The sequence below is a fragment of the Lampris incognitus genome, chromosome 9 (genome assembly GCF_029633865.1).
Source record: "Lampris incognitus isolate fLamInc1 chromosome 9, fLamInc1.hap2, whole genome shotgun sequence".
NCBI classification, from domain to species: Eukaryota; Metazoa; Chordata; class Actinopteri; order Lampriformes; family Lampridae; genus Lampris; species Lampris incognitus.
In genome coordinates this window covers 56082822-56107373 of record NC_079219.1, presented here as the reverse complement: position 1 = coordinate 56107373, position 24552 = coordinate 56082822, and the positions used below count along the sequence as shown (strand labels likewise).

Below are 24552 nucleotides of genomic sequence, written 5' to 3'. Positions count from 1 at the left end.
GGCGTCTGTAGCGCTCTTTCCTGACACGCAACCATACTGCTGCTCGCTAACAGTCGCCTCTCCTCTTAACCCAGCTTCTATTACTCTTTCCCATAGCGTCTTCATGCTGTGGCTGGTCAGCTATGGCACTTTATCAAGATGACGCGCCTTCAAATAACTAAACGATAGCATCAAAAATGAACATCAACGCTCCGCCAAGATTTTAGCTAGTAGCCCCGTAGCCCCGCCCCTCCACACGTCACAGGTCAGCTGACCTATTATCTTAAAGGGACAGTAACAATAATGAACAGTTCAGCGGTTGTTCTGTCAAAGGGGAATCAAACACAGACGCCTGATTTTCAAAACTTCCGAGTATGTTTTTGCAAACAATAATGATGACGATGAAGGTAACAAATGAAAAGAGGTCTTATTTCAGGATTTAATATTTCAGATACCTGAATTTCACTGAGCGTGGTAGTAGGACTTCCAAGAAACGTCAGTGCTATTCATTGTCAGTGCTTTGTACCTTTATTACAGGGATAAAGATTATAATTCGAGATTCTTTATTTGTTACGTCTCATTATAAAAGTATAAGAGAGTAAAATTCTTGAGTTATATATAAATAACACAACTGTAACGAGTTCAACATTAAAAAGTGGTTTTTAGGTTTAAAAATGTTTTTTTCAAACATTATTAGCATATAACTGATTTCAACATTAGAAATTGCATTGTGCTGTCCAGACACATAAGAAAAATATCAGCTAATTTATAAAAACCTAAATGCTGTTTACATGAAACTGCTATTGCTACATTCTAGCTTTCACATTATCCTTTGTAACAGTGCCTCTGTCAGCAAGAAACGCTCAAAAAAATTGAAGGTAACAGTCCTATTTTAGCCTCGTGCGTTTATACAGCAGTGTTATGTTATTTCTGTCCACTGTGTGTAGTTGCTTCATCCTTTGTCTCACATCCCATATTTGGTGATGATTTGCTTTGCAACTGTGATGTAGGCCGCCATGGCGTCCTCCGTGGACTTTCCTGTATGCAGACACATGCATGAGATGAATGTATACTTGGAGAAAATGCTGAGCAAGGAAGACTTGCAGTGGTTTGATATGATGACAGTGTTTGCACATTGGTTGTGCAGATATGAAAACCTGAGGGAATGGTAAACGGTACGGTAGACAGAGTTACTATCAAACAATCTTGCCTCCAACGCTGACAGACGTGATGCAAAGAACCAAGCACCCAAACCGGGTCATTCATTTTCCCATATCGAGCTATGTTTTTACCTTTTCTTGTGTTCCATGCCTCCCACTTGGCTTTTCCTTTCATGTCCATCATTCCAGGTTTATCTGGTTAAAATAAAAAAAAGTGAGAGAGACATAAAATAAACAGAATCTGAGGGGGGGGGGGGTTGATGTGAACGGGTTATTCAAAAATATACCAATGTTAATGTCTCCGACGATTGCCTGCTTATAAAGCCCATACAGATCCAGCAGCTCCTGGTCTGTAGGTCTTGTCTTCACCTTCTTGACGTCCTCAGCCATCTTCTCAAATTCTGCCTGCAAAGACAAAAGCGAGTGATGAAGAGACACCCAATGGAGAGATGAGAATGACAAATGCAAAGAAAAGTTCACATGTCGTTTTCTGTAATATGCCTTCCTGGAATGCATATTTGCTTTGGCTGTCAGTATGTTTGTTGAGAAACCAGTTACTGCTTTATATTTGTGTGTGGAAAAGCAGCTGTTTCATTTTGACCCTCGTCTTGTCTGATTTTCAGTCTACCGCATTTGATGTAAAAGCCGTGCAGTGCATCAGAATGTCAGCTAGTGAATATTACTTAGAAACAATACTTTGAATGCACAAAGTATTCCACAGCCAGAAACCCATTACAGCATGGATGAAAGATAAACAATGGGCGTTTATTCAAGGCAGGGCTGTGAATGCCTTTCCCAGATAGCATCCGGATGTGGGCCACCTCAGGCAATGATGCGGCACTAATGACCTTCTTCTGGCCCTGACAAAATGGATGTGAGCCTGAAGTGGCCCACATGTATAATAGCAAATATGGCCCAAATATGCCAAATTAAATGTGGGCCTTTTCTGGCAAAGATGTGGTGCTCTCGGCAACACGTGATCTGGATGTGACCCTGAAGTGGCCCGTGTGGTAAATGCTGAATATGGCCCAAATATCACAAAACACATATGGGCCACCTTTGGCAAATATGTGGCACATGTGGCATTAATATGGCTTGGTTCTGGCCCAGATCTGGCAAACAGGAGCGGACCGCCCCAGTGCCATCATTCCACGCGGTATGTGGGCCGTATGAAAGAAAGATGAGAGTCGGGTGTGAAACAGATCCGGGTCACAGCAATTTTGCTATCTGGGTTGTGTTCCTTTGCAAAGGAATGAGTCTGGGAGATTGTCAGTCACATAATTGTGGCCAACACCGTGAGCACTTCCCAGTTAATTCAATGTGAAAACCATTCAAACCACCGTATTTGTTGGCAGTGAGGAGAGAACTGTGCTGTTCGAGTCATTCTGTGGTGAATAACCTGGACGCAGGTCCAGATTGAGCCGAGCATCCCAAAAATGACCAGCTTTGTCCCTCTAAACTTAGATTTCACCTTTCTGCATGGAAATTAAATCTGCCCTTTCTAGTTAAAAGGACTTCAAGGCATAATTTTCCTTACTCTTTATTAGTCTGACATGAAATGTTCTTTTCTGACATTTTGAAGCAATTTGTCAGTTTGGCCCCTAGACACTTGCTGCCATTAAACGGGACAGTGGGCTACCTGGGCACCGAACAGTGGTAAATAAAGGATGGGCAGCTTTACTGTCGTTTAATCTGCAAACTCCCTCCGGAGTACAAAAATGGATGACACCAATAGAGGGCATGAAGTAGCACATCTCAACCACAGCTACTCTCTAATTCTAAGCCTCAGCAATAAGGCACTTCCGGCGCTTCGTGATAGTGCAATAAAAATCACCTTATGCGACATGTCTGCACGATATCCGGTCCGGTAGGTCAGTTCCTCCACGGTGTGTTTGTTCCTCCGTCCGTCGGGCTAAAGCAGCAGCAATGACACGGGGAGGGGGGCGCAGTCTGTCTGCTCCCAAATCACCGATTGGCCGCCTGCTCACCGGACAAGATGCTGCGCAGTAGAGCCGCATTTCCCAAAGTGTGAGTCGAGGCCCTCTAGTGGTCTGTTAGGGTGATGCAGGTCAGCTCCCAGAGAGGTTGCAAATGCAAAGGCTCAGCTAAACACATTGTTTTCGTTTTGTTTTTTTTTAATATGTTTTTTATGTGTTTTTTTTATGTTGCACACTGCAAAAGCCTCTCTTAGTACTTAAATCTTAAACAGGACTACAACGGGATGTGACTGTGGGAGTCTACTTGCACTAAATTTGCAAGCAGTATTTTTTTGGTGGCTGGATTATGGATGTGAATTAGACTATTACCACACACACAGGCTACACACACATGCACATACATGTTCACACAAAGAGGCACTATGTGCACGTGTGTGTGTGTGTGTGAGAGAGTTTGATAGTGCACATGAGAAGGTTTGATAGTGTGTGCGAGTGTAGCTGAGAATTATGAGAATTGCGGCCTACACGGCCTTTGGGCCATAATTCTCATCACGGTCTACACTGCCTCATGAAAGGCCATATATTGTGAGTTGTGGCCTGCACGGCCTTAAGAGAGGGTGTGTAGGCCATAGTTCTCAGCTACACTCTCTCACACACTATTAAGCCCTGTTATGGTCTGGCGGCCTGTCCGGGGTACCACCCCGCCTGCCGCCCAGTGACTGCTGGGATAGGCTCCAGCATCCCTGCGATCCTGAGAGCAGGATGAGCGGTTGGATAATGGATGAATGAATGAATGAGACTATTAATTTGCACTACATTGGGATTGCAAGACCTAATGGGATTTTAATCGAATACTTACCTGTGGATAAAGTAATAATAAAAATACTGCTGTGATACAGGCCAAATTACTGTTGTGTGCTCATTACAAGCAACCAGACGTTGTGGTGGTCGACAAGGAACAGAAGACAGCAGTAGTGACCGATGAAGCAATCCCGAGCGACGGCAACATCAGGAAGAAAGAGCATGAGAAGCTAGAGGAATACCAAGGGCTGAGGGGAGAACTAGATGGGGTGTGGAAGGTGAAATCCACAGCAGTCCCAGTGGTAATAGGAGCACGAGGGGCTGTGACCCCAAACTGGGAGAGCGGCTCCAGCAGATTCCAGGAACAACATCTGAGGTCTCTGTCCAGGAGAGTGCAGTCCTAGGAACAGCCAAGATACTGCACAGAACCTTCAAACTCCCAGGCCTCTGGTAGAGCAGTGGTTCTCAACCTTTTTGGGGTCCTGGACCCCCTGCGTATTTTTGATCTACCCTGAGGACCCCTCCACCAGACCCTGGGAGAGGGGGGTTGCAATTTGATAGAAACTGTAGAAACTGCATTTTAAATTGCATTATAGCATTTATTCACTCTTTGGGGCAAAAATAAGATCTTTCAGTTGTAACTTAGATATAGTTAACAAAACAGAATTCTTATGCAGTAACTTTCAGATATGTGTAACAGAACAGAATATGTATTCAGTAACTTTCAGATATATGTAACAAAACAGAATATGTATTCAGTAACTTTCAGATATATGTAACAAAACAGAATATGTATTCAGTAACTTTCAGATATATGTAACAAAACAGAATATGTATTCAGTAACTTTCAGATATATGTAACAACAGGATTCTTATGCAGTAACTTTTAACAATGCAAACGGGAGCGAGATCTCTTATTAAAATACAATAAATTACACTTGTGAAACAGATGTAATTAGAGAAAAAAGTCCTGTTACCCTTTATAGTTTAGGTAGATAAAGGTCTCAGTCACATTTGAGTAAAATAATCCTATTTCTATAAATGTCATAGGATCTTTTTTTTTAAAAGATATTTTATTTTCACGGACCCCTTGCAATTACACCACGGACCACTAGGGGTCCGCGGACCCCCGGTTGAGAAACACTGTGGTAGAGGACCCGAGCTTGAGGAAGACACACACCACCTAAAAAAGGGGTGAGAGGGAGATTTTGTGTGTGCAAAAAAAATCCAAAAAATCGCTTCAAAAAGTTTGCGTTGTCTTTAACTGCATAAAGAGGATCACAATCAATAAAGGTTAACTGAAATCATATCTACCTTTCCCCTCTGCGTGGAGAATCCACGTCATTTTAATACGCCGAGGTAGGAACCCTACCACCAGAGGGCGACTCTACCGCCTTCCCTCCCTATTAATATTCATAATCTGTTTGTGTCGGTGGTGTTCGACCATGTGCCACGGAGGCCCGTGTGTTTGTAGGGTTCCTTTCCAATCCAACACGTCACCAGCTCGTCTCACTAATTAGTCGTCCCCTGTCTGGTTTGGCGTGAGCTAATTAGTGATATCAGCCGCTGTGGTCCACAGCAAAATCTCACCTTTGCTGGCAGTTTAAGTCCCATCAACTGTAGTTCACATCTCAGACCGACTAAAACCCCTTACTCGCACCATTCCGGGGCTCCCTTTAAAACGAGGGGGGGGGGGTCGCCATTACGTTATTACACCGACGGCTTGGCGCGTAAACGTCAAAGGTCGCACGCGGAATCGGGCACTAGCAGCGCGCGCCCCTCCGTCGCGGGTTTGTCCGAGACTGCCAATAAAGTTGCGTCGGTTCAAACAAGATGGCGGCGCCCGGGGGAAGCGTCGTGTTTAACGACCAACCGCGTCGCTGTGTGTAGCTAGCTCACGTCGGGGGACGTCAACGCGGCAGCGATTTGTGAGAACAATTTCAGGTAAACTAAACCGTCGTCCCCGGCGATCTTTGCCATTTTTATTTTCCGTTCTTGTATTGCTTTTGGTTTGCTTGCTTGCTTGCTTGTCTGTTTGTTTCAGCCAGGCGTAACGCGTCACTGGGTTCCTCGAAAGGCGCTGCGCAAAACGGAGTTGTGGTTGGTTTAAAGTTAACGTCCAGTTGTGTGTTTATCACCGCGGTGCTCCTGACCAGAGATGCAGCGTTGCGTCGACGAGGTTATGGATGGAGCACCAACTCGGTGCATCTGAACCCCCCGACCCCCCCCCTTATTTATTTATTTACAAAGGTTAAAGTGTGAACTGACCACAATAGTATTGAATAGCTATTATATAGCTGGTGAGGATTTGGTAACACTTTAGTATGGGGGACGTAGTCACCATTAATTAGGTGCTTATTAGCAAGCAAATTAGCAACATATTGGCTCTTCATTGGTCATTTTTGCGTACTCAATGCCTTATTCTGCATGGCCTTATTATACAACCAGTAAGCCATTAACTATGAGTTTTCCCTCTATAACCTCAGAATTATGGCTTATTAGTAGTAGCATCTCAATATGCTTTGCTTAGTATGGACTTTATAAGGTGGTGGTACCACAAGAAGTTATTCTCCCTTACTAACACTTAATGAATATGGTCTGTTCTTACATAACAAAACACAAAACTACAAGTGTTCATAGTGTTAAATTACTGTAAATTAAGTTTTTGTTACTTAGAATATGTTCCCCATACTAAAGTGACATCTTGATCATTACTAATTCACTAGTAATTAAGTTTTTTTATGTTCCCCATACTAAAGTGTTACCGAGAATTTCTGCCTGCTATGACAAGACGAGGAAGAAATCAAACGATCCCAGTCTTTCTTTCACCCTTAAACGTTTCGCTGTTTCCGTGTCCTGTCGGCGCTTAACGTGTTGTTGTGCTGCCCAAGTCCGAGGTGGGAATTTCCCAGTTTGGAATTTCCAATTTCCGACCCGCGCTCGTTCCTGGTGCACGATGCCAAACGCAGGAATAACTTTTGTGCAGGGATAACCTCCAGAGACTGCTTACCATAACAGCCACTTAATAACACTGTCGACATATTTTGACGTCCAATTTACATTCACAACGCGTTCTGCGAAATGATGGTATGTGTTTTTGTAATTAAATACAGGCAAATATACTTTACATTGCCTATAGCAACATTGCTGTGGCCCGGACCCGTCCCACACTGACACTGTCATCCGGCCCACATACCGTGTGGAATGACGGCACTTGGGTGGCCTGCCCCTGTTTGCCAGATCTGGGCCAGAACCAAGTCATAGCAATGCCGCGTGCCACATAAGGTGGCCCATATTTGTTTTGTGATATTTGGGCCATATTCACCATTTACCACACGGGCCACTTCAGGGTCACATCCAGATCACATGTTGCCGAGAGCACCGCTTCTTTGCCAAAAAAGACCCACATTTGATTTGGCATATTTGGGCCATATTTGCTGTTATATATGTGGGCCACTTCAGGCTCACATCCATTTTGTCAGGGCCAGAAGGGCACCAATGCCGCATCAATGCCCTGAAGTGGCCCACATCCGGATGCTGTCTGGGGATGGTTTACCATTAACACTGTGCGCCTCCATGGGGGCTGCCATTGTTGTGTGACATCAGACAACTGTTTCTCCATGAAGTCAGGGTAGATGGATTTGCCCCGAGTTTACAAGTAGGAACTGCGATTTTGAATGGCGTTCCATCATACTTTTGATAGTAGGAGGTCAGTAAATCTCGCTTTCCAAGTTGTCTGGAACACAGAATTACTTATGGCTGATATTTTTGTACTGTAGTAATAGGTTTTTAAGCCTTTTTGATTAACATCTGAGCCTGCCCCCCCCCACACACACACACAAACTCTATTGTACTTCTTACTTAACATGTTTTCTTTATTTCAGAAAATATGGCCATTCCAGGCAAGTTGTCAAAGAAGGAACTGAAAAGGCAAATACAAGCAAAGACTTCCCTCAACTCGCCCTATAAGCTACAATGGAAGACTCTAGTCCAAGGTGACATGCACTACATTCTGAAAACTCTTGAGGACAAACTGGTTTCCATCGGGCTTGAGAAGAAAGAGGTCAAAGTGTTTCGCCGTCGGAAGAAAACAAGACCCACTGCAACAACGGAAGTCACTCCTCTGGAAAGCAAAGGTGTTCGTGATCCAGAAATGCAGGATGCGCCCAAGAATGGCTGGACAGACGTCACCGCCAGAGGACAACTAGCCATCGGCATCAATGAGGTCACGAGGGCACTGGAGAAGAATGAACTCAAACTGGTGCTCGTGTGCAAGTCTGTCAAACCACAACACATGACCCAACACCTGATTGCACTGAGCCAGACGAGAAACGTGCCTGCCTGCCAGGTGCCTCGGCTGAGCGAGTGTGTGTCAGGACCGCTGGGACTCAAAAGTGTTCTGGCCCTGGGGTTTCGAAACGCAAAGGAAAACAGGATTTTTACTGACACAGTTGAGGCAATTATCCCCAAAGTGCCTTTACTTGAAGCCGCCTGGCTACACCAAACGGAGTCCAGTGTGACAACGAACAAGCCAGCACAGATGGAGGAGGAGGAGGAGGATGCTGGTAAGAGGAGTGGCAGGAAAAGAAAACTAGAAGGTGAACCTGAGGAGGTAATGCAAACTGCTCCCTGCACTCTGCAGCCGCTCAAAGTGAAAAAAATTATCCCGAATCCCTCAAAGAAAAGAATTGGAAAGAAACGGAAGACTAAGAAGTAAGAAATGATGTAAAGGCAATGCCACCGCATAGCAGTTCAAACCAAGCCTCTGTTGAAACTGATGATGAAACATACTTCACTATAGTCCGTTTTATTTGTATAGCCCCAATATCACAAATTTGCCTGTGAACTAAAGTTCTGGATGCATAGTGGATTTTCTTAAATGGTTTTCCTTGTTTACCCTTTTTAAAAGTGAATTGGTTTAGGTAAAGGACAATAACTAATTTTGAAACTGTTTATGCATGCGTAACAATCCAGATGTGAAAATCACAGGAAGTTGAATCGGTTCATCTGCACACAACGTTTATTGGGAGAAACGTTTCATTGCTCATCGAAGTGGCCTCTTCAGACTCTGCTGACTGCAGGTATCCCCACCCTTATAAACAATACTGTGGCACGGTGACCGAAACCAACGATCAGTTTCATATGCAAATTCCCGTGACCGTAATGGTCCTCTCAATAAACGTTGTGCCCAGATGAACTGATTCAACTTCCTGTGATTTCCTTACCTGGATTATTGAGCGTGTATAAAGTAGGGCCGTCCCGAATACTATTTTTTGGGCTCTGAAGCTTTGGTAGTAGGGGGGGGATTGATTGTTAAGGATTCTGTTATTCTACAGTATTTTTAATAAAAAAACCTTTTCGAAAGGGTTTGGTGTGTTTTATGTATGTTTGTAATCCCGAGGGGTTGAACGAGGTCGTATCTATGCACTTTTTTGTGACATAACAGCTTGTGACAATTTTTTCTCATCATGGATAAATTATAGAGCTACATAAATGCTCATTATAATAGGCTCATCCTTGATAGGGAGGAACACAGGTTTGAATGGGGAGTCAAAGAGGCCATGCCATCTATGAAGAGGGAACAACCAGCAGTTAGCATAGCCTGGCCCGCTTCCGCGTCCTGTCAGACCGCCCTCGGTGTTTCCTCTTCGGGTGCAGCTCCAGGCAGGGCCGTGGCCCACAGGACGCAGCAGACCGAGCTCTCCCAGCCATCAAACGAAGACACAAATGAAGACACAGACTTAGACGTGGACAAAGACACTGCATGGACAGTACTGGACGAGGCCGCCGCAAACCTAAGTTGGCGCCGCCATCTTGCCACACCGGTACTGGGTGAGGCCGCCGCAAACGTGAGTTCGCACCGCCATCTCCCCACACTGGAAGCGGAAGAAGCCACTTAGGAGTGATGAAACGTTCCTCTCTCAATAAACGTGTCCAGATGGACTGATTCAACTTTCTTCGTTTATGGTATGTTCCAAAATAAATGCACCACTCATGTTCACTTTAAAGTGAGTTTTATTCAATCAAATTTTCCATGCTGGTATAACTGACACGTGTGTTGAAACAGATCCTATTCATTATTTGCATGGGGTCATGTCTAAATGATGCTGGTACATGTTCTTCAGCTTTTTCACAGCTTGCAATGGAATCGATTAAAAATATTGTTCTTCAGTAGAGAAAGCTGCTTGTTATTTCAAAACTATGTTTCCCCCGATATCTTAAAAAAAATCTTTTAAATAAGGCAGACACTTCGGGTTGAACTCTCACCAAACGGCGTGGCTAGGAACATCCAATTCTCGAATCAACAATGCAGCAAAAACCGACACATGCTAAGGATTCATAAAAACAAAACAACAACGGCAGGATTGTACATCCTTGGCTCAACCCACATCCATGAGGCACCCTGTTTTACAAAAAAACAAACTTCTCGTCCTCGGTGTTAACGTTACACCCGTGGTGTATGATCCCTCTGTACAAGTGTCCCCTAGTTACTTTCAATGAACTACAAGCCATTATGTGAAGCACTGGCTGCTGCTGTATTTCGGCATCTAACCTCACTCATCCTTCTCCTTATGGGTCTAGGAAAGGAGAGGGGTGGGAGCAAATGACATTCCATACAGGAGTAGATACGAGTGAAAGATGGCGACACCGTTGACCTTATTAGTTTTTGCAGAAACACGTCAACAACAATACAAAACAAAGTAGTAAACTCATTTAGGTAGAGCAGAAAGAACGGGCTTTTTTAAAAAAATATTTAACGAACTAACTCCTTGTGGAAACGTCGACCTTTTGAATGTACCAGCAAACTTATATATAACTGCCGATAATGGAAAAAACACAATTTTACTGGATCTGTGATTAGACGGTAGGCAGCATTTAACGGGACAACGCTGCCTTTGTCTTTGCAACGGTTTGAATCTGCAGAGTGCATCAAACACAAAGAGCTGCCAAACACGTCAAACTATTAAACGTCCAGTTCTATGTGTCTTACTTCATTGGAACTGTACCAAAAATAATGAAAAACCGGAGAAAAAAAAGAGAAGTTAAGACCTATGAGAATAGTACAATTCTAAATGTCAGAACTGTTTAGGGAATATCACAAAATTAGCTGCACAATACACTAAATCAAACTGACCTACTGTTTTTTTCTGACACACAAAAACGGTATCAACCAAGAACGGAAAAACAAATTCAGTAAAGTCCATAAATGCACCTGGGAGAGAACGGGATACTTGTGAGTTCCCTGTGTAAATGCAATCGCTAAGACTTCAGTTTGTTCAGCTGTTACATCCGGAACAAACCGCCCCTGCACGTTGCTCCTCAACTCCTTCGGATTTTGTTCACGATGCTTTTGTCACTACTCCACCGGCAAGTCGATTTAAAAACATTCAGTCTCCTGGGCAGGGTCCTGGGGAGGGTCACACACATTTATTTGCACGAGAGAGATGAGGACTACCACGCTAAGCTTTAGTGGGCAACGTACTGGGGGCACTTGGGGATCGGAGTGCTTTTGCCCAAGGGCACTTTGAAAGCAGCTGGGCACTTTCTGCACTCAACGTTTTCAGAATTGGCCTTAGGTTCAAAAGTGCCAAACTACTGATCACAAACTCTCAGCGACGGGCCGCTGCCGCCGCCCCCACGTCTGAGAAACTCGTCTAATAAATGCTTCAAGAGTTTGGTTATGAATACAAGAGATAGTGCTTTGCCAGTGATGTTACCAGCAATGATTAAACGGACAAAACAATGAAATAAAACATGACTCCAATTGCTTGGGAGGAGAGAAAAGAAGGATTTTTGTTTGTTGCAAATTTGAGTTCTTAGTAAGCGGTGAACCTGTCTCGAGACAGTAGCCAAGGCATATTTATCAATCATTTCCATCCATCCATTATCCAAACCGCTTATCCTGCTCTCAGGGTCACGGGGGATGCTGGAGCCTCTCCCAGCAGTCATTGGGCGGCAGGCGGGGAGACACCCTGGACAGGCCGCCAGGCCATCACAGGGCCGACACACACACACACACCTACGGACAATTTAGTATGGCTGATTCACCTGACCTACTCGTCTTTGGACTGTGGGAGGAAACCCATGTGGACATGGGGAGAACATGCAAACTCCACACAGAGGACGACCCGGGGCGACCCTCAAGGTTGGACTACCCCAGGGCTCGAACCCAGGACCTTCTTGCTGTCATTGTTCAATCATTTCCAATAAAACATTAAAACTTATCAAGTCCTTCATTGACTAAAGCAGGCAGGCAGGGATAGCCGACCCGCCTGTGATATGTACTGTACTGTCCACTATGATGTCATATGCTCTAATCAGCTTACACATGTCACTTCGTTTATTCGGCCACTGGTGCTGCGTACAGCCCACTTTGCTAGCTGGGGTATTTGAAGAGCAAATAGAAAAGCCTCCGACATAAGCAGTGAAACAATTCTGGGCCAATTTCCCGCCTAGAGAGACAGAAACATGGCGGACAGTGCATATTTAAAGACTAGAGGGAAGGATGAGTATTTTTAAAGTTTTATTTGGGGGGGGGGTCAATCTAGAAACAGGCTTGCAGCTCTGTTTCTTCATTTGTAAAATCCGGGCTGCAGTAAAACCCAGTCGTGTTGAAATAAGGGGCCAGCCGCCCCTTTTTAAGGACCCTTTCGCTCGACAACAAACTCAAAAATTGTGCTTCGCTGACGCAATACATTCTTCATCAAAAAAAACGTTTAAAACCCACGTTTGTCTAAACTGTCCGTACAAACTCCAAAAGTCGAAGACGTCTAAACTACTTCTGAGGAAAATACTTTGGATCAGTTCTCCCAACCCCTGAACTCGCACTACAGGAATAAATATGATCTGGCATTAAATGTACAGGTAATTATACATATATATTTTTTTACAAAAAAACTTGTATATCAATGCACCGGTTGGTTGAATCTGTCGATGGAAATGTCTTGCGTGCGTGTGTTGGTCTGTGTGTGTGTGTGTATGTGTTTACACATGCTTTAAGAGATACCTTGTCACTTCGAATTTCAGTCCCGACAGTTTCGCCACTTCTAAATGTGTAATTTGCTTTGTGATAATGTGGGGGGGCGGGGGTATCTGCTTTTGTGTGTTGGTTAACCTTAACAACTTGTTAGTGTTCATCGTTCAAATAACCAAACGGCGGTAGCTGCAGGGGTAGGTGAACTGTTCGCGCAACAAAAAAAATGGCAACCGTTAAACTCAAAATGCAACAAAAAGGGAGAGGAATGATATTCAGTTTGCCGGTCACTCTCAGTTGATTGCACAATTGCCGTTGCAGAATTGTGCAAAGATTCTTTTGCTGAACATAGTGGAGAAGAAGTCACTGGTTAGATCTATTTGGGCCACATAAACTACACAAACTAGTAAAATTAATGTTTAACAAGGGTCTGCTGGGGGGAAAAAACAGAACATTCCCAGTGTCAAGGTATTCTCTCGTATGTCAAGCTGTTATTGATTTACAAGTGTGTTGTTGTTTCAGTGTGTGTGTGTGTGTGTGTGTGTGTGTGTGTGTCTGTCAGGACTGTATAAGTATCTCAGGCATAGCATGACTTCACATTCAGGATGTTGATGATATCAGAGCGTTCACCTCCAGGTGAGCCAGGAGGGAGGATGGTCATTATGACACGGGTGCTGGGAGACCGGCTCGTGTGAGGCCAGCTCCCCCAGATCACCTGGTTGGTTCTAGTGGTGTTAAGTTCTCATTGTCTAGCTTGGGCTACCTTTGTGTCCAAGTTAAGGGGTAGCCCGAGGTCGCCGCTAACCTCTGGATCGGTGTGTGTAGAAGCCGTGAGGGGGCTAGCTACTGAAGTACAAGGCCGACCTGGAACAGAGAGGTAACCTTGGTGTTAAGATGTGTTAGGCCATCAGAACAGCCACATTAATTTTATTCATTTATTCGCCCATCCATCCATTATCCAAACTGCTTATTCTGCTCTCAGGGTCACGGGGATGCTGGAGCCTATCCCAGCAGTCATTGGGCAGCAGGCGGGGAGACACCCTGGACAGGCCGCCAGGCCATCACAGGGTCCACACACACACACACACACACACACACACACACACACACACACACACACACATTCATACCTAGGGAAAATTTTCATACAGCCTATTCACCTGACCTACATGTCTTTGGACTGTGGGAGGAAACCGGAGCACCCGGAAGAAACCCACGCAGACACGGGGAGAACATGCAAACTCCACACAGAGGATGACCCGGGACGACCCCTGAGGAAGGACTACCCCGAGGCTCGAACCCAGGACCTTCTTGCTGTGAGGCGATCGCACTTACCACCGCGCTGCCCTATTTTTTATTCAGTGCATCAACATTTTTGAAGAGTTTAATGGTGATTTTCAAACAACTGTTCAGCTGAAACCTACATCTAAAAATATTTCTTTAATCCCTTGATCTTGATACGACTGGCTGGGTTATTGTGAAGGCTATCTGCACAATTTATCTTATTTTTAGATTGCTAACCTACTTTCCCTGCTTTACTGTATGCCAACTATTTTAATTTGCAGTGGCAAATTTGGAAGGCTTCATCATAACAGAAGGCAGGGGCTTTATGCAAAAACACATAAATCCAGTCACAGACTCTTGAATGGTTAATTTTTTTAAATGGCCATTTTTTTCTGTGATTAGTAATTTTAATACAACCATTAATGTTTTGTGTAACCTGCTCCATTAACCCTTAAACCCTTCATGTTCCCATTTCCCCCTTATTCCTTGGATCCTGACCCTAAGATTTCTTGTTTCGTGGGGGGGGGGTTCCCCCCTTTGTCTCCTCAATTGTACCCGGCCAATTACCCCACTCGTCCTGGTCGCTGCTCCACCCCCCTCCGCCGATCCAGGGAGGGCTACAGACTACCACGTCTCCTCCGATACATGTGGAGTCGCCAGCCGCTTCTTTTCACCTGACAGTGAGGAGTTTTGCCAGGGGGACGTAGCGTGTGGGAGGATCACGCTATTCCCCCCGAACAGGCGCCCTGACCAACCAGAGGACGCGCTAGTGCAGTGACCAGGACACATACCCACATCCGGCTTCCCACCCACAGACACGGCCAATTGTGTCTGTAGGGACGCCCGACCAAGCCGGAGGTAACACCGGGATTCGAACCGACGATCCCCATCTTGGTAGGCAACGGAATAGACCGCTACGCTACCCAGACGCCCAACCCCAAGATTTTAAGTACTAACTTACAACCTTTGTAGAGACGACCATGCTTCCAGTATACCGTACAACACAAAGCACCACTGACCTTATCGGGGTCCATAGGGGGACATTTCCAGTTGTAGAGGTAATACTGCAGATTGCCGTCTCCGATGCCAAACTTTAGCTTCTCCAGAAACACCTTGTTCTCCATCAGATCCAGGGCATTGAACACGTCAAATCCTTTCTGTTAAACACACAGAGTAACGAAACAGAGTCCTACAGTATAAAACCCAGTGGTAGGATGAGCCATGAAACAGTATAGTTATCCCCACCAGCCGCTTCCATTCCAAAAATTGAAAAGGTGAATGTGCTCCATAAAAGCGATTATGCAGTCCTCCTCTATACAGGTTATTCGCCACTGTAAATTTTCATAAAAGTCTGCTTCCATCAGTCTTTACCACAATCTCTACATCAGCAACTTCTCCACCTCAAGCAAGTATAATATTGTTTTCCCCATCGATTTGTCTTTTTCCTTTTTTCCCCCTTTTCCCCCCCTGTTGCATTCTGTTGGTATGCAACAGAATAGACCACCACGCTACCCCGGACGCCTCATTCAGCTTTTCTTACTGTCAACTTTAAAATTTGCATGAATAAAAGACAACACAGCTAATGACTGAGAGCTGACAGCAATAAAATATTCCTCAGTCGAGGCTTTGGCACGTGAATTTTACACCGTACTTGTGCTTACACAAGTCCTGCCAGAGTAACGTTACCAGTTTAGCCAAGATCAGGGCGTCGTTCATTAGGTCCAGGAGTGGGGTGTGTGTGTGAACGCTGTAGAAGGAATAAGCAGCCTTCAGGGTCCGGTGGAGAGGGTGGTGCATCACGGTGGAAGGCAGGGTGTAGAAGCTTGTAAAATCTGTCAGAACGCCACCGGCGCCCTGTACGAGAGAGAAAAACAATGAGAGCAAAAGAAGCAAACGCAGCAAGGGAGATCGTCACTCATCCAAATCATAATCGAGGCTCAGCGTTTTCGGTTTTTACCGATTTTCACCGAAAAATACCCAGATTTTTTTTAAAAGGAGCAGATCGGTTTAAACTGATTTTCACCCGGATTTTATGTTTCCACGGATCCAAAAGTTGTTCCTGTTCGTGTGAGGTTATGTAACAGTGACCTCTTGTGGCGAAATTCGGCATGCTGGATGGCTTTGAAAAATAAAAACCAAAAACACTGAGCCTTGATCATAATGTAAGCAACAGGCCATCATTTGGTGTGAGGTGCGTGACTGAACACATCGTAGATACCTCCACTACATATGTATCTATGATGTTGTCCTGTGGCAGGAACCAGTGGGCCACCTCTTCTTCTCCCATAGAGGGCACCAGCTGGAAACGTCTTAGGTTTTTCTTGAGCAGCTCGGTGACCTGGCGGATGTCACGCCTCTCCATCGGCCGCAACCCTGGGGTCTTGGTGCTCTACACAGGTGGAGAAAGCAAGGGGACCAATAGTAAGGGCCGCAAAGAACGCACTTCAATCATGAGAAAAGTCCTTGAGTGAGAATGCAACGCTGTATGGGAGTTTACGTCTGGTAGCCTGTAGAGCTTCATGGTTCTCTGCAGGGTCATGTTTCTGCTCAGGTGGGAGAACTTGACTTCCACAAGCTTTCTGGGGTTCAGAGATCGATGCCAGTACCTATTTAAAAAAAAAAAAAAAACAATATTTGCAAGCACATTCCTGAAGATTTTGGAGAATCTGAGCAAATTTGAACTTTCCTTGAGTATTCACTGTTGTTGTTTAAAACCATGCACTGATAAGGTGCCAGGCAGGTAAGTAGCATGTGTATCAGTGTACCTGCACGTGGACACAGGTTTGGGCAGTACCACTCCTGCAGTGTAGACAGCCTGGAATATTCCTTCCAGGTTGACCCGCCGTGTGATCTCTCGGATCAGGACAGGAGCGACGCGCTTCGAACGCAGTTTTTTATGAACACACAGGAAGTTGATTTCCACCATCCTCTTCAGCCTGGCGAGCGAGGACGGGATAGAGGACAGTTTGTGCATGCAAGTCAAATTACTCCTATGGGAGGGAGTTGAATGAATTAAACGCTCTAGACAAATAAGTTAGCACACTGTGTCGCTCACGTGTCATAGATATGTATATCTGCAGGGATGGCACTGATGAAGCCAACCAGTTTCTTGTTGGAGGACACTCTCACTCCACAGTGCCACTGTGGTAGCCAGCCAGGGGGGCGCAGTGCCCTGGAATTATGGATGAGAGCAAACAGTTGACAAACTAGACTGAACGGGAAAAAAACCCAAATTAAAATAGTCACACAATGCGAGAAAGAGATCTTACCATTTGAGAAAGTTGGGTGAATAATCAAATCTGAACATGTTGTCATCATCTTCCACATAGTTTTCGTTTAATAGTGTGTACAACTCCTTCAGCTAAGAGAGAGAAAGAGACACCGAACTCATTTCATTACTTTTCTCCCCAATTGTATCCAGCCAATTACCCCACTCTTCCGAGCCGTCCCGGTCGCTGCTCCACCCCCTCTGCCAATCCGGGGAGGACTGCTGACTACCACACGCCTCCTCCGATACATGTGGAGCCACCAGCCGCTTCTTTTCACCTGACAGTGAGAAGTTTCGCCAGGGGACGTAGCATGTGGGAGGATCACAATACCCCCTCCCCCCCCGAACAGGTGCCCCGATCGACCAGATGAGGCGCTAGTGCAGCGACCAGGACACATACCCACATCCGGCTTCCTGCCCGCAAACACGGCCAATTGTGTCAGTAGGGACGCCCGACCAAGCCGGAGGTAACACGGGGATTCAAACCGGCGACCCCCGTGTTGGTAGGCAACGGAATAGACCGCCACGCCACCCGGACGCCCTGTATCTCCAGCTCTCCAAAATGATACTCACCACATCTGCACTGCTGAGATCCAGGGTGTCCCACATAAAGCCTTGCGGTAAGGAATATGGCTCCTGTCTGATGTTCTCCTTGTCCGCTTCTATCGGTCCGTGGCTCGTCACCACTTCATCTGCAAAACACAGCATATTGGTTGTCAAGGATCGAAAACTTGTCTTCCAAATATTACGTTGGACCAACAACAGTTCTATTCTTGCACACCACGCCAACAATGCTGTTCCCGAGACAGTTATGAGCAAAACAACATTTAACAAGATTCGTCTCCAAACGGTGCCAAATTGAAAGCTGCTGACACTCTTATGGACCCAGTACCCAGTACTGACCAAGTAATCTAAAGAAATGTTCAAATATTTTGGGCAAAATCACAGAATAAGTTGTGACATTGTCACATTTCCCAATGGTGCCATTATGACTCACACTGCGGGATTCAAAACAAACTGATCTATTAACCACAGTTTCCATTCATCTCTATATGTGTGGCTGTTAACCCCAAATATGACATACACACATAGTGTTAAAGAAAAACAAACTTAATTTTATTACCAAATGTGCAGTACAATGGACAATGAACAATGACAACTGCACAGCACAGCATCAAAAAGAAATATACAAAAAGTTTTTAAAAAATAGGTACGGGTCCGCGGTAGTGTAGCGGTCTAAGCATCAGCTTTGTGTCAACGCAGTTGCCCACTGGAGACCGGGGTTCGCGGTCCGGTCTCGTCAGATCTGACTATGGCTGGACTCGACAAAGCAGCAATAATTGGTAACGCTGTCTTCGGGAGGAGGGCGGAGTCGGCTTGTGTTCGTCACATGAATGCGTCTCTGTGTGTGTCGGAAAAAGCAGTGGTTCGGCCTGGATTTGCCTTGTCACGAAAGTGGCAAGGCATCTCCGGCCGGAGAGATGCAGTTGGCGAACGCATGCAGTACGAGGGTGGGTGTTTGAACTAAAATAGGGATTGATTGGCCACTAAATTGGGAGAAAAAAGGGAAAAATGAGAACTAAAAAAAAAAAGAAAAAAAAGTAGGTAGTACATGTACAACTCTGTTACAATTACGTCATTACAGATGAGTATACTGTCTGTCCGAGGTTTGTAATGTCAGGCTCTGGTCCACCGAACACTTGGAAGAGGCCGTTGTCCACCTTGTGCTGGAAACATGGCAGTAAAGGTGGGGGCAACTGCCACATTCTGTGCTCAACGTTTTTGCAGTAGGCGGAGATGGCGTCACTGTGGTCTTCCTGGGGAAGCTAACCTTTCCAGGGTTTTACCAATGGTGTACATCACATTTGTTGACTCCTCACAGGTGGACTCGTCCAGCATCTTCCTGCCGTGCTTCACCCGAGGCCTCGGAGTGCTTGGCTGGGTGGAGGTACTTAGCAAAGGCTCCTCTCTGCGGTGTCTCGGTGCGGACTCTGCTCCACAGATGGTGGCTTCTGCTGGGGGAGTGCTGGGCCTTTGCTCATCCTCAGAGAAGCAGGGCTCCTCTTGGGATGCTGGTCCAGGTCTGACTGCTGGTGTCATCTGAGGGTGAGTCAGAATAAGCAGCCGCCGCCGAAGGTTCCTTAAAAAAAAAAATCAAAATAAATTCACCATGAGGGGGATTTAATACCACGGATTCTTCAAACTGTTCACCAAGCATTCATAACAACAACAGGGCATTGTTATTATTGCTAATAACCTGAAATTTGGGCTCCATTTGGCTGGGGTGTGGTCAAGTGTGAAATGCCTGGTGTGAGTAAGCTGCCCTCACAGTGTGTACAAATGGTGACTGGCTTCATTCAGATGCTACACACGCACTTCATGTCATAGTGTTGAAGATAACGGGAGAGTGAAACAAGCGTATAAAAGGCTACATGTGAATCGGGGGATGGAAACCCCCACCTGGACAATCAGTGGCCACTTCTTGCAAACTTGTATTTACATTTGGTCATTTGGCAGATGCTTTTATCCGAAATGAAAGAACCAAGGAGCAGTGTTTTCTTTTTACCCAACAGATAAAATAGTTCGGTTACCCTGATCTTCAGGTTGGAAGTGGTCTCCTTCCTTTTTGTGTGGGGCTCTAAAAACTGCAGCCGGGTCAGGATCCATTGCTTCCCGCCAGTCTTCTGGGCCCCAAAACTTCCTGAGGATGCAAGTTTCTTGTACCGGGTACACTGGGTTCACAGAGGATCCCACCTCATCCTGAGCTCTTCCTCTGAAAGACAAAGCCAAAATTTTAAGCATTTTTCCTAGTTAGCATGTCCAATTCATGTCTATATGCAGTGTCAACAAAGGTTATTTTTGCTTTTCTTGTTGTGACAGGACAGATTCAAGACGCTAGTTAGCTAGCTAGTACATAATAACAACACAACTGCCTGCTCCATAAAGCAAGTTTATTAAAAAAAAAGAAAAAAAGCCTGGCTTATTTCAGTTAGTCTGACTCATTTTCAGTTGATCCGGTTCCATAACGCTAATTCAACATAGTTGCCATAATAACTGAGCTTGAACTATGTTGAATTTACTTTATGGGACCGAATCAACTGAAAATGAGTCAGACTAACCAAAGTAAGCCGGACTATTTTAGTAAGCAAAATGAACAAATGATATTTACCATGCACTAGAAAAAAATTACACAAACAATTACAAACTGTTTCTACAGAGCTCAATGGCCAAAAAGAAAATCTTACCTGATATAACAAGTTTATTTTCGATCTCATGCCAGAGTTCTGTTTTCACCACTCGGTTGGTATAATGTTTTTCTGTAGTGTCGCACAGAGCTGGCCTCTCCTGAATCGTGCTGATCAGCCGGTCTTCAGTTTCTTCATTCCAGATTGCCATGGCGTTGTGAAAATATTAGCTTCTTGAAATGTTCAGGTGAGATGAAGACGAAAAATGAGAAGAGCTCCCTGTGTGTGGACCCTCGCCTCCGTCGTTTGCTTGCTTTTGTAACTTCCATTTCTCTTCTCGTGTATTGATTCCCTAAGCTGAACAGCTGATCAGAGTGATCTCTCTCACCGACGGGCTCCGCCGCCGATTCAACGTGCTGAATCGGCCGAAAAGCTGCCAACAGGGGTCCGACTAGCACCAACGGTGTGGGACACACTGCAAAAACTAGGGCCACAGATGCTCACCGACACTGGCTGACAGTCTGGTGGGTCACGGCCTTTAAGCACTGATCAGTTTGTGTTGGTTTATGGTAAACATCAACAATCAAATGTCCTTCATCACTGTCCATCCCTGAACTGGGGGACCACGAGTACATCTGTCACCATCTTACAATGCTGCGATTGCAACCATTCCCCAATCCTCTGTGAATAGTACACATGGCCATTAAAACTCTAGTTAACGGTCATATGAAACCCATCGTTGTATTTGGTCGCTATGCCACTGTATTGTGCATAAAGGTGGGGACGCCTGCGGTCAGCTGAGACTGAAGCGGTCACTGAGACGAGTGATGAAACGTTTCTCTCTCAATAAACGTCGTGTCCCCACCAACTTTCTGTGATTTTTGCACCTGGATTATCGGGCATGCACGAAGACGCCTCATTACTCCTGACAAACCAATGCACTTGCTGCCCCGCTGCCGCACAGCTCCCCTGCACATAAACATATGTCTCTCCGTTGACAGTTGTCATGGAAACAACTCAATCCCATGCCACTGGGTTTGGCCAACGGTTATGACTGGACCCCCATTGTAACTCGCAGCTGACATCCTATTGGAACAAGCTGCTATGGCCAAGCAGAGAGACAGCCAGTAGATGGCACTAGTGCACACAAACAGCTTTCGGGCAATGACCAAAAAAAAAAATCTGCTGGTAAGCGAGGTTATGTTAACAGAGATAGCTAATTATGGACGTAGGTGCTCCTAAAGCGCGTGTGTTACTCACTTAGCTTGGGTACAGGCTGCGTATCCCAGAACTGGTACTTGTGCTTAGCCGCTTCGTCAACACTCTTGGCCGGTCCCTGGCAGGACAGCAGCTCCATGGCTCGTTGGATGTCCTGCAGCTTCTGCATGGGCAGCCCGGGGTTCTACACGTAACACACACACACACACACGCAAGACTGTCAACGTATCACTCGGAAGGCTTGGACAGGTGCGCGGGCGAACGAGCCCCTCGGCGCCCGGCTCAGCGCCTCACCTTGATCTCCTGGGAGTCGGAGGCAGAGTCGGACTTGGCTCCTCCCGAGCTCGGCTTTTCTTTCTTCCTCTTCTGCTTCTTCTTCTTCCGCTTGGCTCCCAAGTCCCCCCCCGGGCTCCTGCTCGCGACCAAACAAAAACACACACACACACACACGGGCCAGCGGTTACGCCACAGCTCGGCTCTCCCGTTACTCCGGCTACAACACACCTGAGCTAGCTAGCTTAGCTAGCGCTAGCTCAGGTGTGTTGTAGCCGGAGTAGCTAGCTTAGCTTAGCCTTCCGACCGCGGCCAAGGCAACGAGTGACAGCTGAGCTAACGTTAGCTAAGCGACGTTGTTCCAGCCGCTCCTCTCCTCCTCCTGTCACCCTCGCGTCAGGGTTGGTTTTCCCCACACATGGGGAGTCCCGCCTAGCACATATTTCATACAGAATTAAAGTATAAAAAAGACATTGTCCAGCCCCCCCCCCCCATCACTACTTCTACGTGTGATGAGGAGGTTCGATATGGATGGCCTCTCTGGCGGGCGTCGGCTAACGCTAGCTAGCGGAGAGGAGCAGACGGGAGCGCAAAAGGCTGCCCCGATCGGACGGGCTCCCTGTCGGGATTGCCGGAGCCGGCCCTCACCCCTGCATGTGTTCGTTCTCCTCTTCGTTGTCGCCGTCTATCCCGCAGGTGTCCTGGTCGTCCAGCTCCAGGCTCTGCTGGCTGGCCGCGGACTCGCTGTCCTCCGCCATCGTGGAAATGTATTAAAAAAAAAAAAAAAAAAAAAAAAACCCAAAATTTTTTTTTTTAAAAAAAACAAAAAACAAAAAAAACCGAAAAAAGAAATAGTCGGCGTCCGTATGATGCAGCCGGGCACGCACAGCCGAGGGACGGGAAAAACAAAGGAGACGGCGGGGAGGAAACGACGCCACCTGTCGGAGGGCGGATGGAAACACACGCAAGCGGCGCGAAGGGAGGGGCGGGGCTGCAGGGGAGGGGAGGGGCGGGGCTGCAGGGGAGGGGCGGGGCTGCAGGGGAGGGGAGGGGCGGGGCTGCAGGTGAGGAGGCGGACGCGCGTTATCTCGCAGGTCGTTGGGGGAAGTGCACGACGTTGCACAGCGCAACTCCCGGCCCACTACCCGGTACGCACGGGCCCACTCTCCGCCTCAGCACCGAGCCAGAACCTCACCTTCTTGACCCAACAGACAAGACAAGTGGGGAAAAAGAACGAGCCTGACACCACCCTCAGATGAATGCAAGCCATCCATCCATCTTGATGGGAGTGATGTCCAGCCACCCCCACCCGCCATCCAAACCGCTTAGCCTGCTCTCGGGGGGGGGGGGGGGGGGGTGCTGGAGCCTATCCCAGCAGGTACTGGGGGCGGCAGGCCGGGGAGACACCCTGGACAGGCCGCCGCCGGTCCATCAAACAGGGGGGAGTGATGTGATGTGATGCTGAAAGTGTGCAAAACGTTTCTGTGGTTAAGAACAAACACACACACACGGGTGCGCACAACACTCCCGGTTTGGCTGTTTATTCGGAATAATAGACTTGAAATATAATGCAAGCAACCAATAAAGACACTCGGTGTTGTGTACAGTCAAATATAGTGCAACTCTACCCTGGTGTTGGTGGCTGCCTTGGGGTACAAAGACAGAAGGTATACCATTCACAGCAAAAAGCTCACACGTAATGTTGAATAGGCAAATAACGGGGAGGGTGAGAGAATTTTGCACAGACCGTATGATTTTTATGAGTATATCAACCTTGGATGCATGTATGCCGTATAATTTCTCAGCACACACGCATTAAAACAAACTCACGGCCCTTAGTGATGCACACATTCAAAAAAAAAAAAAAAAACATTACTTACAACCAAGGCCCAGATGCACACACTCCAGACGCCACTTTGCACATAAAACCCCCAGAACAGGAAATGCACTAGCATGACCTTCATTTTATTGTCTTCATATACAGTCATCTAGCTTCATCCCACGCTACACTTATAGAAAAAATAAAATCCTGAACTGCTCACACTTTTGAGAATAACGCCCCACTGATTACTGATGAGGCTTTTCCCCACTAGCAGTGGTTAAAAACGTATAAAACATGTCTGCAGTGTAGCTTGTGAGCTAGTGCCGAGGGAGAGCCTGTTTACTGCATGCTTTCTTTCACAGGAAGAGGACAGAGAGAGAGAGGAGGAAGGAGCTGAGGTAGAGGAGGAAAGCTGAAGGCAAAAGAAGGTGAGAAATAAATAGGGTAAACCGATCTGTGTGGACTCAGCTTGTTTCAAAGGCACTTGGAATCCAAGGAAATGGGAAAACGGCGGCGACATACAGCAAGTGAAGGAGTTGGCTTTCAAGTAAAAGGTGAAGTTGTGTCTGTTGCAGATCTAACAGTAAGGCAGGCCGAAAGGAGAAGCGCTTAACATACGTGAGTGAAAAGAACATTTAACTTCTCTTGAGT

General features: G+C 46.2%; 3 protein-coding genes and 1 long non-coding RNA gene across 5 annotated transcripts in view; 2 read left to right on the top strand and 2 right to left on the bottom strand.

Annotated features, from left to right (window-relative positions):
- Positions 1-473: 473 nt before the first annotated feature.
- On the bottom strand, positions 474-3077 carry acbd7 (acyl-CoA binding domain containing 7). Its single transcript, XM_056286545.1, has 4 exons — positions 2974-3077; positions 1427-1544; positions 1272-1334; positions 474-1017 (listed from the first exon to the last, which is right to left on the bottom strand). Exons 1-4 carry the CDS (start codon positions 2983-2985, stop codon positions 944-946), a joined length of 267 nt encoding a protein of 88 aa, XP_056142520.1. The 5' UTR covers positions 2986-3077; the 3' UTR covers positions 474-943.
- A 2589-nt stretch (positions 3078-5666) lies between these two features.
- rpp38 (ribonuclease P/MRP 38 subunit) lies at positions 5667-9234 on the top strand. The gene is made up of 2 exons (XM_056286506.1): positions 5667-5821; positions 7762-9234. Exon 2 carries the CDS (start codon positions 7767-7769, stop codon positions 8592-8594), a length of 828 nt encoding a protein of 275 aa, XP_056142481.1. The 5' UTR covers positions 5667-5821; positions 7762-7766; the 3' UTR covers positions 8595-9234.
- A 648-nt stretch (positions 9235-9882) lies between these two features.
- The window catches only part of LOC130118178 (uncharacterized), a 34320-nt gene continuing 19650 nt past the window's right edge, over positions 9883-24552 (top strand). For both annotated transcript variants that reach the window (XR_008810741.1, XR_008810742.1), the window contains exons 1-3: positions 9883-12742; positions 19286-19509; positions 24264-24329. This is a non-coding gene — a long non-coding RNA (uncharacterized LOC130118178). The remainder of the gene's footprint in view (positions 12743-19285; positions 19510-24263; positions 24330-24552) is intronic.
- Positions 13450-23032, bottom strand: nmt2 (N-myristoyltransferase 2). The gene is made up of 12 exons (XM_056286474.1): positions 22728-23032; positions 22101-22218; positions 21849-21990; positions 17977-18095; positions 17405-17496; positions 17191-17307; positions 16901-17071; positions 16633-16741; positions 16354-16524; positions 15822-15989; positions 15155-15292; positions 13450-13715 (listed from the first exon to the last, which is right to left on the bottom strand). The coding sequence occupies exons 1-12, from the start codon at positions 22835-22837 to the stop codon at positions 13695-13697; spliced, it is 1476 nt and encodes a 491-aa protein (XP_056142449.1). The 5' UTR covers positions 22838-23032; the 3' UTR covers positions 13450-13694.